Source organism: Pteropus medius, unplaced genomic scaffold (assembly GCF_902729225.1).
Source record: "Pteropus medius unplaced genomic scaffold, Ma_sr-lr_union100, whole genome shotgun sequence".
In the NCBI taxonomy this organism is placed as follows: Eukaryota; Metazoa; Chordata; class Mammalia; order Chiroptera; family Pteropodidae; genus Pteropus; species Pteropus medius.
The window spans coordinates 133,576-149,836 of record NW_024349142.1 but is presented as its reverse complement, the minus strand read 5'-3'; the positions used below and the strand labels follow the sequence as shown (position 1 = coordinate 149,836).

Below are 16,261 nucleotides of genomic sequence, written 5' to 3'. Positions count from 1 at the left end.
TGCCCTAGAATCCACTCTGGGCTGGTACTTCTGTGTCCCCTGGCTCTCTAGCATCTCCTGAGCGGTATGTGAACGGTGTGAAGTCTGTGTCTGCAACAACCTCAGGCAAGAGCTGTGTGCCCCACTGGGGTCCAAAGTGTTAGTGGCACTCCCTTTGAGGAACTCGAAGTAGACTTCACTGAAATATGTCTATCACGGGCTTCAAGTATCTCTTGGTCTTTGTATGCACCTATTCTGGTTGGGTAGAGGCTTACCCCGCCCAGACTGAGAAGGTCCGAGAAGTAGCCAGACAGCTTCGCCAAGAAATTGTTCCACGATTTAGCCTACCAATTACCATTGGCTCAGATAACAGGCCAGCATTTGTAGCAGAAATAGTGCAGCTACTAGCTAAGAATTTAAATGTTAAATGGAAATTGCATACCACCTATCAACCACAGAGTTCAGGACAGGTGGAGTACATGAACAGGACCCTTAAGACTCAGTCGGGAAAAGTATGTCAGGAGACACATCTACATTTAGATGAAATCCTCCCCATGGCACTATTAAGAATCAGGTTGACCCCAGCCAAGAAAACTGGGTTCTCCCCCTACAAGATCCTGTATGAGTGGCCACCATCACTCATCAAAGGACTACGAGGAGACCTCAAGGAAATAGGTGAATTGACTCTGAGACAACAGCTTCAGGCCCTAGGGACCACCTTCCAGACTCTCAACCAATGAGTTAGAGAAAGGCTCCCTGTCAGTTTAACCACTGAAGTTCATCCCTTTAAGTCAGGAGACCCTTTCTGGGTAAAAGAGCTAAACATCTAGCCCTTAAAACCCCTGTAGTGAAGCCCTTTTACTGTCATTTTGTCTATCCCCACGGTAGTTAAGGTTGCTGAAATAACGCACTGGCTACATCACAGCAGTCTTAAACCCACAGCTGCAGAGTGAGAATGTGTTGCAGACTTTTCTGAGCACCTTAAGGCAACCCTCCAAAAGAAAACACTGACTGCGCCAACACACCACGGGTAAGACATCGGCCCCGCTTTCATAACACTGGAAACTGACCAGTCTATGCACGGCAGTAGCCTGAGGACGACATCTCGTCAGGATGGGACTCTAATGATGGGACCCTGGTAACCTCTTTGGAGGCTGGTTCTCCACTTTTGATGACTTTAAGACCTTAGCTGGAATAGTACTCCTCCTCCTCTCATGCCTATTGCCTCTTGTTATCCGGTCAACCACCTCCCTCATAGAGGCTATAGTAGAAAGAAAATCTGCAGCAAAAGTCCTCATGCTATGGAGGTACCAGTCTTTAAACCAAATATTAGAAGAAGATGATGCTCTCTGATCCAGTCCTAGATCCAAGCATCAAAGTGGGGAATGTGACAGCCTGACCCTGCCAGGCCATTTCCTGCTCGAACAAGTTCGTTCCTGACTGCACCCTCCCTTCCCAGGACTCTCTGGCTGATGTCAGTTTTCTCATAGCTTGCAAACCAATCAATGTTCTCCTTATATCTGTAGCTGTGTAGGAATACAGAAGAAGACTGTATAAAACTGCCCATTATGTTAAATCTGGGCTCAGCTTTTGGATAAGAATCCGCTGAGCCGTCCCGGTATCAATAAACGCTGCTTTCTGCTTATAGCCTCTGTCTCATCTCTGTTCGAGAATCCTGTAATATTTTGGCTTGTCATTTCAATTTTTATAATAAATTTATGATCCATAGATGCATGAGTCATTTTATGAGCTCTGTAGTCTCTCCCATTAGTTTTTTAAACCTATTCCACTATACCAGTATCACCCTATTTTTTTTATTATAGCTTTATAATGTCATGATCTCCTTTATAGCAGTTACTCTAATCTTGTATGTTAAAATGCTTTTTGTTTAATCTCTACCTATAACCTGTGACTTTTTAGAAATTGAGTTCTAAAATACTTAGGATTTTTATATTTGTAACTTATTAGCTGCTCCATGGAAAAAAAGTATTTTAGCAAAATTTTGTAGTCATTTTGTTTTTTAGCAACACTAAACATACCAAATTAATAACTGTCAAGAATGCATTTTTATCAATAGTAAATTTTTTAGATGATAATAAAACACACTTTGTTACAGTTATTTTCCATGCTTATTCCAGGACCTTACAGACTTAATATCTTTCTTATATGAATATGTGGAAACAGGCATGTGCTAAGGTTTTTGTTTTATTCTGAGTCTTTTAATGCTTTGAATGTACTGTCTATAATCTTGCACCCCTACACTGTCTTTTAGATTGAGAACTCTAAAAGATTTAATCTTCATATACGATAGGGTTTTCTGACTCCACTTTGACATATTTATTTCTTTGTCTCTCATATTTTCAGTAATATGTCTAGGTGTGATTTTTTTTTTCCCTCTACAATACTACTTATATGGATAATTCATCCAGATTTATACCTGCTACCTCTGTTCATCTTACACTTTACCTTTTCTTTACATATTTTTAGCTCTTTGTTTTGTTCGACTGCATGCTTTTATTCCCTCTGTCTAATGATGTAACTTTCTAAACTGTTATTTTATATTTCATTATTATTTACATCCAATTTAATGTGTTCTTTATAGAAATTATTGTATTTGAGCTAACATTTCCACTTTTTGGTCTTGTTTTGTGCCATGTTACTAATTTCACATTTTAGCTCTATAAATTAAATTATTATACTTATTTTTATTATGCCTATTCTTCTTAATCTATTCCATACTTATTCTTACACACACACACACACAAACACTCTTACAAAGTTTTTATTTTTTACTGTTACATCGTCTTCTTGTAATATTACAAGAGGTAGTGATTGAGATATTTTGCTAAAATACTTGTTTTATGGAGCAGAAATGAATCATTGTAAGGGTAAAAAGTAGTGATTTCAAAGTCCTAACAGGATGTTTAGAACTCAAGATCTTATTTCCAAAATAATGATGGAACAGAAGTTAAGTTCTAGCTTGTTCCCTTTCTCTTAAATTTAAACGAGGTCCAGTTACCCCAACCAAAATTCTGGAGCACCTATACTGAGACTCCAGCAACAGCCACTTTATCAGAGATTCATTTTATATGCACAATCAATAAATAGTGGTTTGGTTCTCTACCACAGGAGGGAAAAACATCTAAGAAATTAAAGATTTAAAATAGCATTCACAATAGCAAAACAAAATGGTAAATAATCTCTCTGAACATTTATGGAAAAATTTGAACCTCCAAACATGAAGGAATATGAAAGTATATATATATTCTTGAATTTTGTTATTAAATGGATTACTAATGTCAAATCTATTAGAATTTATTTAGTTCCAGCTTATGACTTACTCTATGAATTAAATACACTGGAATTTAGAATTTTATGACATCAGTTTTTTAAAATTAAATTTATTGAGGGTAACTGGTTAAATATCAGGTTTACATCTTTATAATAAGACATCTGTATACTCTGTTGTGTGTTCACCACTGCAGTCTAGGGTTCTTCTGTCATATATATTTGACACCATTTACTCACTCTTTATCTTCCCCCAACTCCTCTTCCCTTCTAGTCCACACCATTCTTTGTCTATATCTATGAGGGTTTTTGTTTGGTTGGTTTGTAGCTTTTTATTTTAAGTCCCATATGTGGGGGAAATCATACAGTTCTTATTCTTGCGGCTGTACCAATTTACATTCCCACCAACAATGTGTGATGGTTCCTTTTTCTCCATATCCTCACCAACACTTATTGTTGGTTTATGGATGATAGCCATTCTGACAGGTGTCAGATGATATCTCATTGTAGTTTTAATTTGTATCTCTGATGATTAGTGACATTGAGCATCTTTTCATATGACTGTTGTCCACTCATATATCCTCTTTGGAGAAATGTCTGTTCAGATCCTCTGCCCATTTTTTTTAACATTTTATTTATTTATTATTATTTTTTTAACAATTTATTCTCCCCCCTCCCCCGGTAACCACTATTCCGTTGTCCATGTCCATGAGTCTCTGTTTGTCCTGTTCATTTGTTGCTTTTAAGTTTATATCCCACATATAAGTGATATCATGTGATTTTCAACCTTTTCTGTCTGGCTTATTTCGCTTAGTATGATTATTTCAAGGTCCATCCATGTTGTTGCAAATGGCAGTATTTCATCTCCTTATGGCTGAGCCTCTGCCCATTTTTAAAATCAATTCTTTTCTTTTTGGTGTTAAGGTGTATGAGTTTTTTTTATATATTTTGGGTATTAATCTCTTATTGGATGTATCATTGGCAAATATCTTTTCCCATTCACGAGGTTGTCTTTTTGTTTTGTCAATGGTTTTCTTTTCTGTGCAATAACTTTTTAGTTTGATATAAACCCATTTGTTTATTTTTTCTTTTATTTCCCTTGTCCGAGGAGATATATCCCAAAAAATATTACTAAGAGCAGTGTTAGAGTTCACTGTTTATATTTCTTCTAGGAGTTTTATGGTTTGGGGTCTTATCCTTAAGTCTTTAATCCATTTTGAGTTTATTCTTGTATATGGTGTAAGATAGTGGTCTAGTTTCATTTTTTTCCTATGTATCTGTTCAGTTTTCTCAACACCATTTATTGAAGACGCTGTCTGTCTATACCCTGTTGTATATTCTTGCCTCCTTTGTCGTGTATTAAATGAGTGTACAGGCATGGGTTTATTTCTGGATTCTCTATTCTGTTTCATTGATCTATGTGTCTGTTTTTATGGTAGTACTATGTCTTTTATTATAGTTTGATATCGGGAAGCTTGATACGTCCAACTTTGTACTTCTTTCTCACGAGTAGATATTCGGGGTCTTTTTGGTTCCATATAAATTTTAGAATTATTTGTTCTAGTTCTGTGAAAAACGCCATTGGTATCTTGATAGGGTTTGTATTGAATCTGTGGATTGCTTTGGGTAGTGGTATGGAGATTTTAATGATGTTGATTCTTCCTGTTTGTGAGCATGGTATATGTTTCCATTTATTTGGGTCTTTTTCAGTTTCTTTCTTTAATGCCTTATAGTTTTTTGAGTACAGGTATTTTATCTCTAGTTAAATTTATTTCTAGGTATTTTATTCTTTTTGATGCAATTCTAAGTGGGACTGTTTTCTTAATTTCTCTTTTAGAATTTGTTATTGGTGTATAAAAATGCAAGCAATTTCTGAATATTAGTTTTGTATCCTGCTACTTTACTGAATATTGTTTTTTGGTGGAATATTTAGAGTTCTCTCTATATAGTATCATGTCATCTACAAATAATAACTTTTACTTCTTTCATTTTGATTTGGATGCCTTTGTTTTTCTTGTCTGATTGCTATGGCTAGAAGTCCCAATACTATGTTGAATAAAAGTGGTGAAAGTGGACATTCTAATCTTGTTCCTGATCTTAAAAAGCTTTCAGCTTTTCACCATTGAGTATAATGTTAGTTGTGAGTTTGTCATATATGGCCATTATTATGTTGAGGTATGTGTGTACCCTCCTGTTGTCGTTGAGCCTTGATTGTTGGCACATGTTGGCCCTTGGGCTTACTGGCTGAGGGCTAGCTGCAGATACAGTGGACAGGTCGTGTGGCTGGCCCCATGGAGTGAGAGTCTGTTGTAGTGGGACTCTAGTGCCTGCTGAGTCTGTCCTTCAGGTGTCATTCGCAGAGCTGGTTGGGTGGTACTCTGAAGTCAGCTACCAGATGGGTTGGTTCTGGGTCTCTTGGGAGGTGCCCTGATGCAGGCCAAGGTCACCTGCCATTTGTGCCTGGGTTGGGACCACCTGGTGGGAGCTATAATGTGTTCCATGGTTGGTTGCCACTTTTGTGCTGGATTTAGAGGCACTTGGAAGAGGCTGCGCTGCAAACTCAGGCCTGCTACTGCTAGCACTGGGCTTAGGACCCTCTGGTAGGCACCATAAAGTGAACTGAGACCAGTGGCCAGCTGTGCTGGGCTTGTGGCCACTTAGCAAGGGGTACAGGACCCACCACTGCTTGTTGGGGTTTGTGGACTTTTGAGAGATTTTAGGAAGGGATCCCTCATTGAAGGGATCATTGGGAAATATCTTCTATTCAGTTGTTGCCTTTTTGTTCTTTGGTTGGTTTCTTTTGCTATGTGAAGCTTTTTAGTTTGATTAGTTCCATTTGTTTTTCCTTTTCTTTTCCTTGCCTTTGTAGTCAACTTCACAAAAATCCCTCTGAGACCAAGGTTCATAAGTTGAATGCCTGCGTTTTCTTCTACGTATTTTATTGTTTTAGGTCTTATATTAAGTCTTTCATCCAGTTTGAATTAATTTTTGTGTATGGTCTCAGGAATTCAGTTTCATTCTTTTGCATGTAGCATTCCAGTTTTCCCAACACTCTTTATTGAAGAGGCTTTTTCTTTTTCCATTGTATGTTTTTGGCTCCTTCGTTGAAAATTTGTTGCCCATGTATGTTGTGAGTTTATCCCTGGGCTCTCAATTCTGTTTCATTCATCTGTGGTTCTGATTTCATTCTTGTAGCTTTGTAGTCAGGGAGTGTGATGCTTCTGGCTTTGTTCTTTTTTCTCAGGATTGCTTTGGCTATTTAGGGGTCTTTTATAGTCTCATACAAATTTGATTTTTTTGTTCTATTTCTATGAAAAATCCCATTGAGATTTTGATGAAGATTCCAGTACTGTGTTGAATAACAATGGCGAGAGGAGAGCAGGCAACCTTGTCTTGTTCCTGATCTTAGAGGGAAAACATTTAGTTTTTCACCATTAACTGAGTATTTGTCATATATGATGGCCTTTATTATGTTGAGGTACTTTCCTTTATACCCATTTTGTTACATGTTTTAATCATAAATGGATGGTGTATCTTGTCAAATGCTTTTTCTGCATCTATTGATATGATCATATGAATTTTATCCTTTGTTTATGTGGTGTATCACATTAATTGATTTGCCTATTGTTAAACCATCCTTGTGTCCCTAGAATGAAACCCACTTGATCATGATGTAATGTTTTTAATGTATTGCTTGTTGTATTCAATTTGCTAGTATTTTGTTTAGGATTTTTGCAACTGTATTCATCAGAGATATTATTAGTCTATAGGTTTCTTTTCTGTGTCATCTTTACCAGATTTTGGCATCAGGGTAATATTGGCCTTATTAAATGAGTTAGGAAGAGGTTGAGAAGGATTAATATGAAATTGTCTTTGAATGAATTCACCAGTGAAGCCATCAGATCCTGGACTTTGGGAGGTTTTAGTGACTGTTTCAGTTTCCTTCCTAGTGACCGGTCTGTCTGTCTAGGTTTTCCACTTCTTCATCCGTTAGACTGAAAAAGTTGTATTCTAAGAATTTGTTCATTTTTTCTAGATTATCGAATTTGGTGGTATAGTGCCTTTCACAGTGTTCTTGCAGTCCTTTGTATATTTTCTGTGGTGTTTGTTCTTTGTAACTTCTCCTATTCCTGAATTTATTTATTTGAATCTTCTCTTTTCTTTCCTTGAGTGTAACCACAAGTTTGTGAATTTTGTTGACCTGTTTTTTTAATTTTTTCTATTGTCTTTTTTCTCTATTTCTGCTCTAATTTTTATTATTTTCTTCTCTCTGCTGACTTTGAGCTTCATTTATTCTTTTTCCAGTTCTTTAAAGGTATATAATGTTAGATTGTTCATTTGAGACAGGTCTGTAAACTTTCCTTTTAGTAGCACTTTTTTGTTGCATTCCCCAAATTTTGCTGTGTCATCTTTTTATTCATCACTATGTATCATCATCTTTTGATCTCTTTTTTTTTTTGTATCTCTTTTGACTCAGTAGCTGGTCATTCTAGTATGTTGTTTTATCTACACCTATTTGTGGTGGGAAAATATGCTTGGTATGGTTTCATTCTTCTTAAATTTATTGCGACTAGGTTCTGCTTCAACATATGGCCTATCTTCGAGAAGGTACATTCTGTCACTTTGGTGTAGAAAATTCTAAAAATACCAGTTAAGAAGTGCATAGGGTTTGATGTGTCATTTAAGGCCAATATTCCTTATTGACTTTCTGTCTGGATATCTAGCCACTGCTGTCTCTGGGGGCAGTCAAGTCAGTTTCTCCCTTTAGGTCTGTCAGTACAGGTTGGGTGCATATCTGTTGATAAGTGTCATGTCTTCTCGATGAATTGTTACCTTCATCATTATAAAATGTTCGTTTCAGCCTGATATTAGGTACAGCTACATGTGTTTTTCTCAGGATGCCGTTTGCATGAAATCTCATCTTCTATCCCTTCACTTTGAGCCTCTGTTTTGTCTTTGGAGCTGAGAGGAGTCTGCAGGCCACATGCAGTTCATCTTGTTCATCCATCCTGACACTCTGTGCCTTTTCAGTGGGGACTTCATTCCATTTACATTTAGGATGATTACGGCTCTGTGAGAACTTACTTAAAATGCCTGGAATATCTTGTGTTTTCTGGTTACTCTGTATCTTTTTATTTTTATGACTTCATGTGCCTTTTATAGTTTGGCGGTTTTCTGTTTTTTTTTTTTCCTCCTCCATATCCTAGCTCTAGGTTTTTGTTTTGTGGTTTACCATTTGGTTTGTGTAAAATGTTTCCTACATACACAGTCCTTTTTCTCCTGAGTGCCTCTATCTGCATTTGCTCAATCCTTTTTTCTCCCTGTGTCACAAATTATTCCCTGATGTACATTCAGTACAAATTGCAGTAGTTAGTTATTTTTAATACCCATTTCCGCCATCACCTTTACATCAAAATTAAATGCCAGTGTTCTTTGAAGTAGAGTTGCAATTTTCTGCTTCTGTCAATTCATCTTACTGAAAAGTTTTGCATACTTTTGTTTCAACATTTTTTATAATGCAGGTCCCGTGCTGGTAAATTTTCTCCACTGCCATTTGTTTGGGAAAGCCTTGATTCTCCTTTAGAGTTCTCCTTCATACCTAAAAGGGTAACTTTCTTGAATGTATTCTGCTGGGCTGATGGTTCTCTTTCAGTATTTTCTTCCCCCTCTCCTGAAAAATCTGCTGATAACAGTGCTATTTCCTTTATAGAAGATTACAGTCTATTTTTTTCCTGGCTGCTTTGAGAATTCTTTCTTTGTCATTAATTTTTGACAGGTTAAATAAAAGTGTCTGGGAGAAAGATCTTGTTGATAAAATTTGGTGTTTTTGATAGTATCTGCTATTCTAAAGTCCAGGGTTTTTTTTTTTCCCCAAGATCGTTAGTGCCCATGGCATCAGATAGTTCTCATAGAGTTCTTTTCATTTTTAAGTTTCTCTCTTCATGCCCACTCCTTCTTTCTTCCAACTGTCTATGTTTCTCATGTTTTCTCTGATGCATTTCCTCATCTCATTTATTGAGTTCTTCGGCTCCAGAATTTCTGTTTGGTTGTCTTTTTATATGATTTTGGTAAAATCTTCTGTTCATTAGCTTTCTTCCTGAGCTCATTGAATTTTGTCTTTCAGGGATCTCTCTTGTCTGCTTGAGCTTCATAACTAGAATCTCAAATTCTGTCATATAAATCACAGTCTTCGCGTGACTTGAGTTCGGTTTCTGGAGTCTTCATTTTCTTTCTGTGTTCCCAAGTTACCTTGATTGTTCATGCCTTTAGATGTTTCTCTGGGCATTTCAGGTTGTATAGTGAGCTCTTTTCTTGCTTAGGTACCATTTTGCTCTCAATGACTCAGCAAGAGGGTACTTCTTTTGATTTTCCAGTAGATGGTTCTGTAGGCACAAGGTTTTTCGCTTCCCAGCACTGTTTGCAGCTCTGGGATTGTGTGGAGGGACGTCGCTTCAGTTAAGGAAAATGTCACGGGGATAGTGGGTATCCCTCGGTTACAGGCTGTGGAGAATTGGTTTTCCAACAATTCCCAGAGCTACCTCTTTTTTCTATTGTGTTTTTGATTTACTGGGTTGTGCCAGGTGTGTGGGGTAGAGGAGGCAAGTACACGATCTCACAGCATTGTACCCCTTCCTCAAGTAAAGGTGGCAGCTTCCTAGCCACCTCTGCCCAGCTCTGACATGATGCGGAGGGGAAGGAGTAAGGAGGGGGAGACAGATCTTTTCCCATGAAAGAAGCAGCTTCTGATCTCCTTTTGCTTGAGGCCGCAGTGGGCACTAAAGTGCATCTGTAGTTTCTCTTCTGGCTGCTCATTGGGATCCAGCCACTGCAGCCTTGTGGATGCTACTACTTGGCACACTGAGTATTCTGACGCAACTCCATAACATGTCTTCCGCTCTCCTCCATGTTTTATTTCCCAGTCACCTAAAATGTCAAGTCTTTTAACACTTCTGTTCCTGAGGGGGAATTAAAATGACATGGCCTTGATCTTTCCCTAGGTTCCGCTGTCAGCAGAGGCACTTATGGACCCTGCACTGGTGAGTATTGGGGGTCCGGCAACCCCCAAACCCAGGTTTTAAGTCAAGGCCAGAGTTTCCTGTTTTGGCAACCAGTGGAACAAAGTGTCTTAGGTACACAGACTGGAAGATGAGACTGAGATGGGCATGTTTGTTGTAGGACTTCTGGGCTGGAGTCAGGCCCGGAGTGTTGGCAGCCATGGACATTTTGGAGAGGAGAAAAGTGATCTGTCTTCCACCTTAGTGCAGAACACAGTAGGGAGAATAGGAACCAAGGAGGTGGGAGAAATGTTTGGCATTTGGACTTGTTTTGAAAGTCGGGCTCGGGTTGACCACATTTTACTTGTGGAGGGTGACAGAGAAGTCACAGATGACTGGAAAGATGGAAAGTGTCATCAACTAAAATGGCAAATCAGTGGTGGGAGTACCTTTCAGGGAGATAGTAGGAACGAGGTTTTGGCCATGTTGTCTCAGATGTTCCAGAGACACCCAACTACAGAGGATGAGTGCACAGCTGGATGGAATCTGGAGTGCTGGGCAAGCTTCAGGATGGAGACAACCAAACTGCAGCATCCAGCATGTGGGCCAAGGTGGAACTTGGGGTCTGATATAGAGGGGGCTGTGTTCAGATCATGGTGGCCTTATCATTAGGGGACAAGGGAAGACAGTTTTTTGCTAAGGTAAGTGGTGAGGGTGGTGAATGTCACAAAGACAAGACTAGTTGGTCACTAGGGAAGGGGAAAGTCTAGCAGGTGGCCCAGGTCTTCATGGGGGATGGAGATGCTTTCAAACGCCGCTCTGCACACACCAGGCTTTGGTGTCAGAACATCAGCTTAGCTTACTTCATGTGTCAGGTGGCTGTTACGTGGACATAGATTGTAAAAGACAGGACCAGAATGTGTGGACCTGCACAGGGTCATGAGTAAGGTTGAAGTCAACCTGGCACTGTATGAGTGCCACGTACAGGAGGGTATGTGAGGAGGCTGGGAACTGCTGCCTTGTGGGTCAGGTGTGTGATGCAGCCTGGTGCATGATGTGCACACAGAAGAGGAATGTGAGCCCCAGGGCCCTAGACTGGGAGCTGTTAAAGATGGGACCAACTTTGGTCATGTCTGGAAGGCATGATCAGGGACTCTCAGGCTGTGAAGGAAAGGGACTCTTAGAGAGTGTGGAGAGGGATGGGGGCCCCATCTCTCGGGTGCAGAGCTTAGATGGCACCCAGGCTGGCCCCTTGTTGCTTAGGTTGGACCCAGCAGTCAGAGAGCAAATGTCAGTAGGGCTAGAGTAAGAACTGCTTAAGGACACAACTGTCCCCCTCCTCACAGGGCTCTGTGACCTTTGAGGATGTGGCTGTCTACTTTTCCCAGGAGGAGTGGAGGCTTCTTGATGAGGCTCAGAGGCTCCTGTACCGCGATGTGATGCTGGAGGTCTTTGCACTTGCTGTGTCGTTGGGTAAGGCCCTCACCTCCCACCCCAGGCCTGTCTGTCTTTCCCGTTTTCCAGGGACGGCTCTATTGTTTTCACAGCTGGGCAACATCCTGGTTCCCTGTTGCAGGTTCTAACTAAGGCTGGCCACGTACCCTGTGCCTCTTTTTACAGTATCCCTGGTAGCAGCTGCTCTGAGACTTTTTCAGTGCAGTTGTTTTTTGTGGGTCGAGAGACTGTCCCACAAAAGGTTCTATCTGCTTTAGCCACTCCCTACACCCCTGTCACCTGTGTGCTCCAGAGTCTTCTTCCTTCTAGCTGACGTTCATGGGGCCTCAGTGTAGCAGGAATTGCAGGGACTCAATGTGATCACACTATTTTTGGAGGTCACCTGGCTGTTTGGCTTCTAGGAGACCCTCCTCAGAGAGCTAAATGTGATATTTCTTCCCCTGTGGTTGTTTTGGGGTTGGATTGCCCTGACCCTGTGCTGACTCCATCTTGTTTTTCCCTTAGGACTTGCCTCTTCCAGGTCCCATAATATCCAGGTGGAGCTGGGAGAAGCCTGGGTACAGGACAGAGTAGACAAGATTGTATGCACAGCAAGAGGGGCTGAAAGTGGGCCTGGCAGTTGGTATCTCAGGGAGGATGTGGACATGGTGGGGCTCAGGGCATGTCAGAACCATGCCCTGCGCCCAGCGCTGTTTTGGTGCCCAGGCCAGGACTGTCTCATTATCTTCCCTCACCATTCTTGACACTCTGCCCACCTCTTGTTTTCACTCTGACTTCTGACCCAGGATTCACTCCCTTCCTCTCTTCCTCCACTCAACATGTCATGGGGGTCTGCATCTCCCTAAAATAGCCCTTGAGACACCATCTACAGTGGCAGTTGGGTCCTCCTGGGCCCTGGACCCACCTTTCCCCCTAGCACACACATGTCCCTCTAGCAGCCCATCCTTGTGTCTTTTGCCTGACCCCTATCCTGTGACATTTACATGTCCAATACTGCACAAAGTTTTCTCAGCCTGCCTCCAGAACCCTCATTGTGGAAATCTCATGGATTTATAACCTTGGTTGTATGACACGGTTGTGATGGGGCTGCCTCCGCACTCACTTTACATGAAGTTCACCTGCAGTTCCTCTTTCAGGTACTTGGCATGGAACAGAGTCACCTTCTGAGCAAAATGGTTTTGAAGAAGAGTCACAGGAAAATACTTCACAGGCCTGTCCCTGGAAACTGTGTGGCCTGGCCTTGGAAAGTGACCTGCACCTAGCTGATAACCTGAGAACAAACCCTGGGCAGAAACTGTCGGAGGCACGTGGGAAATTTCAGCGGCTGCAGAAGCAGCACTGTAGAGAGAATCTGTCCAGCAGGAACACAGACAAGGCCTCCTGGTTGAAGAGCTGTGTAGCCCACACACCAGAGAAGCCCTCCATGTGCTCCAAGGCTGGGAAGGACTCCACTAGTACCTTGGGCCTTTGGTGCCAGGGGAAGCCACCCAAGGACAGTGCGGGTGCAGAGGCCTCTCACCATGGGCAGTACCAGTGCAGTGACTGTGGGAAGGCCTTCTGCCGCAAGTACAGACTTGCTCAGCATCAGAGAGTCCACACTGGAGAGAGGCCATATGAGTGCAGTGAATGCAGGAAAGCCTTCAGCTACAAACACATACTTGTCCAGCACCAGCGAATTCACACAGGAGAGAGGCCTTACAACTGCAATGAGTGTGGGAAAGCGTTCAGCAACAAACCCACACTGGTCCGCCACCAACGCATCCACACGGGAGAGAAGCCTTACCAGTGCAGCGAGTGCGGGAAGTTCTTTAGCCAGAGCTCCAGCCTTAGTGAACATCAGAGGCTTCACAGTGGGTCACGGCCTTACAAATGCAGTGAGTGTGGGAAGTTTTTTACCTCCAACTCCAACCTCGTTAAACACCAGAGAGTCCACACAGGAACGAGGCCTTATGAGTGTAGTGAATGTGGCAAGTTCTTTAACCAAAGCCCCAGCCTGATCAAACATCAGAGAATTCACACTGGCGAAAGGCCTTATGAGTGTGGTGAGTGTGGGAAACTCTTTAGCCAGAGCTCCACTCTCATGAAGCACCAGAGAGTTCACACGGGAGCCAGGCCTTACAAGTGCAGCGACTGTGGGAAAGTTTTTAGCCAAAATTTTGGCCTCACTCAACACCAGAGAGTTCACAGTGGGGACAGAGGCCAGGAGGAGTGCAGGGAATGCAGAGAATTCTCTTGCCTGAGCTCCCAACTTACTCAGCACCAGAAAGTCCATGTCAGAGATGGGCCCCCAGAGTGGGGCAGGTGCGGGAACGGCTTCACTCACAGCTCTGGCTCTTCAGTCCCTCAGGGCCAGCCAGACCTACCTGATGAGTGGAGCAACTGTAGAAAAGGCTTCAGCCTCATCCAACATCAGAAAGTTCACAGGGAACAGAATGTGATGGGGCAGCAGGTACATGAGACCCATGTTTGAGCATCAACTTGAAGTTGAACGTCACATACTGTGGAATGTGGACACTGCCTCTGAGTCCAGCTTCATAGGAGATTTCTCCAGGCTCTCGTCAGCTTTCTGTCACTGAGAGTTTTGTGGTAGAAGCCATCTTGCTCTATAAGCGGCACCACTTGGTGCATCAGTCACCTCCGTGTGATCAGGGTAAGTGACCTCTGTGCTCTTCCCTCCTTCCAGGCATTGTCATCTCTTCCATCTAACTGGCCAGGACTGGCCCTAGCACCACTGACCCAGAGGATCCTGGTGGCATACAGACATTACCTTCTCATGTCCCAAGTCACCCTGCCTGAGTTTGTGTGAAAGACTTCAAGCCCCCTTACATGTTGGGGTTTCTGTTCATGGATATCATTAGGTTGAGAACAGTTGAACAGCTTGTGTGGCTGTCTCAAAACTGTGCCTCAGTGGGGATATAGTCTCACATAGCAGACACTAATTTTGCTCCCCTTTTTGGCCTGAGATAAGACTAATCGTGGATGACAGCAGGCCCGGGCTTTCAGTGTCAGAAAAACATGCGGGAGCAAAGCAGGATCCACACTTCCCAAATTAGGGTTAAAAATGGGTCACCACCATTTTATGGATCACAAGCTCACCCTGAGATGAAAGCAGAGAGAAACGACCAGTGTGTTGCCCCAGCATTGGTGAGTTGTTCTCTAAGGCCTGTGTGTCACAAGGTCCTCATATCTTGCTACAAAATTAGCTAACCTGTACGTCAGGTGGAAATAGAAACACTTGGACAGGAAGTGGACTAATTCTACATGGGATGTTGTTCTGTTTCTCAGCTTTAGGTTTTTGCCAAAATCCTGGGGAGCTACAATAATGCCTAGCATCTCTCCAGGCCATAGCTACACCAGAACCGTGGGGAAAGATGGGGTAGGCGAGAGCAGAAACCCAATCCCTGTAGTTCCAGCGTCTTTGGCAGAGCATTATGAGTTGGGAAAATAGACTTTCACATGAACCATCCATTTCTGTTAAAATTTTATTGTGTAGTGTGCAGTTTGTTGAACATAGCACCCACAATCTCGATCCCTTTCTCCCTGCATCCCTGAGCAACAAGTTTACTTTGATTTTTGTTTTCTTAAATTGTGTCTTCAGTTGCTTTTTCATGGAATGTTTATTAATAAAAAATATTCTGTCTGCTTAGATGTGTGGTTTGCTTGCAGTTTGGCTGTCACCAATAAGCTTACATGTACACAAAAGCCCTAGAGTGTTTCAGCGGGAACTAGTGTAAGCCTGAGTGAGTCCAAGGTACTTTTGCCAAGAATGGCTGTACCCCATTCCCAAACAAGGGCATAGAAAGTTCCAGTGCCTCTAAATCTTACCACTTACACACTTTTTAAATGGCCATACCATACCAAAGATTGGTGTACTCTAGGGTTTTAAAGGGTTTTTAAAAAGTGCACTTTCCTAATTAATGATTTATTATCACGAAGACATGCTCATGCTATTTTGCAAGTTCTTAGTAATGAATGTTGTCCAGTGTTCCAGTGTAATTCCATGCTTTTACTTTGCTGAGTGGAATAAATGTTTCTAAATCCTGGAAGCATGTTTCAATTGTTTCTGCTCTCACACCACACACCCTTTTAAAACTTCAAGTCCTCCCTTCATCACTTATTCTCCATCACGGCTCTCCATCCTTGCTGGACATGACAGTCCCCAAATGTAGTAGGGCAATTAGGGACAAAGTATCCTTGTGCAGTAAGTCAGCTGGCATGACTTGTCCAGCCTCTAAGGGAAGGTTTGACACTTGCCAGGACATAAACACCTCTAAAAGCCCTTGAAACATTCTTTATAAAAGTTACAAGTCTTTGCTGCTCATGGGCTTTGGCCACATTCCAGACAGTTCATACTGATAAATGAGATCTATAGACAAAGTAACTAAGGTGTTGGCCACAGAGGCTGTCTGCATGTAGATATGAAGAGAAAATCCAGCAAGGTTTGGTGGGTTGCTTAACAGTAATGCTACTTAAAGTATGTGACTCCACTGGGGGAAGACAACTGGAAGGAAGCTGCCAGGTAGTCTCTGTCATTTTTTTATTTG

The 16,261-nt window shown here is 41.9% G+C and overlaps 1 protein-coding gene across 11 annotated transcripts in view; it reads left to right on the top strand.

The window, feature by feature from the left end:
• The window catches only part of LOC120617018 (zinc finger protein 501-like), a 39,967-nt gene extending 24,204 nt beyond the window's left edge, over window positions 1–15,763 (top strand). For 4 of the 11 annotated variants that reach the window (XM_039880576.1, XM_039880575.1, XM_039880574.1 and 1 more), the window contains 4 exons: window positions 10,266–10,304; window positions 10,758–10,873; window positions 11,609–11,735; window positions 12,854–15,763. In XM_039880576.1, the coding sequence (XP_039736510.1) occupies window positions 10,802–10,873; window positions 11,609–11,735; window positions 12,854–14,187 (1,533 nt within the window). In that variant the 5' untranslated portion in view covers window positions 10,266–10,304; window positions 10,758–10,801 and the 3' untranslated portion in view covers window positions 14,188–15,763. The remainder of the gene's footprint in view (window positions 1–10,265; window positions 10,305–10,757; window positions 10,874–11,608; window positions 11,736–12,853) is intronic. The other 7 variants (XM_039880580.1, XM_039880581.1, XM_039880579.1 and 4 more) reach the window with 2 other exon arrangements.
• The last annotated feature ends 498 nt before the right edge of the window (window positions 15,764–16,261 follow it).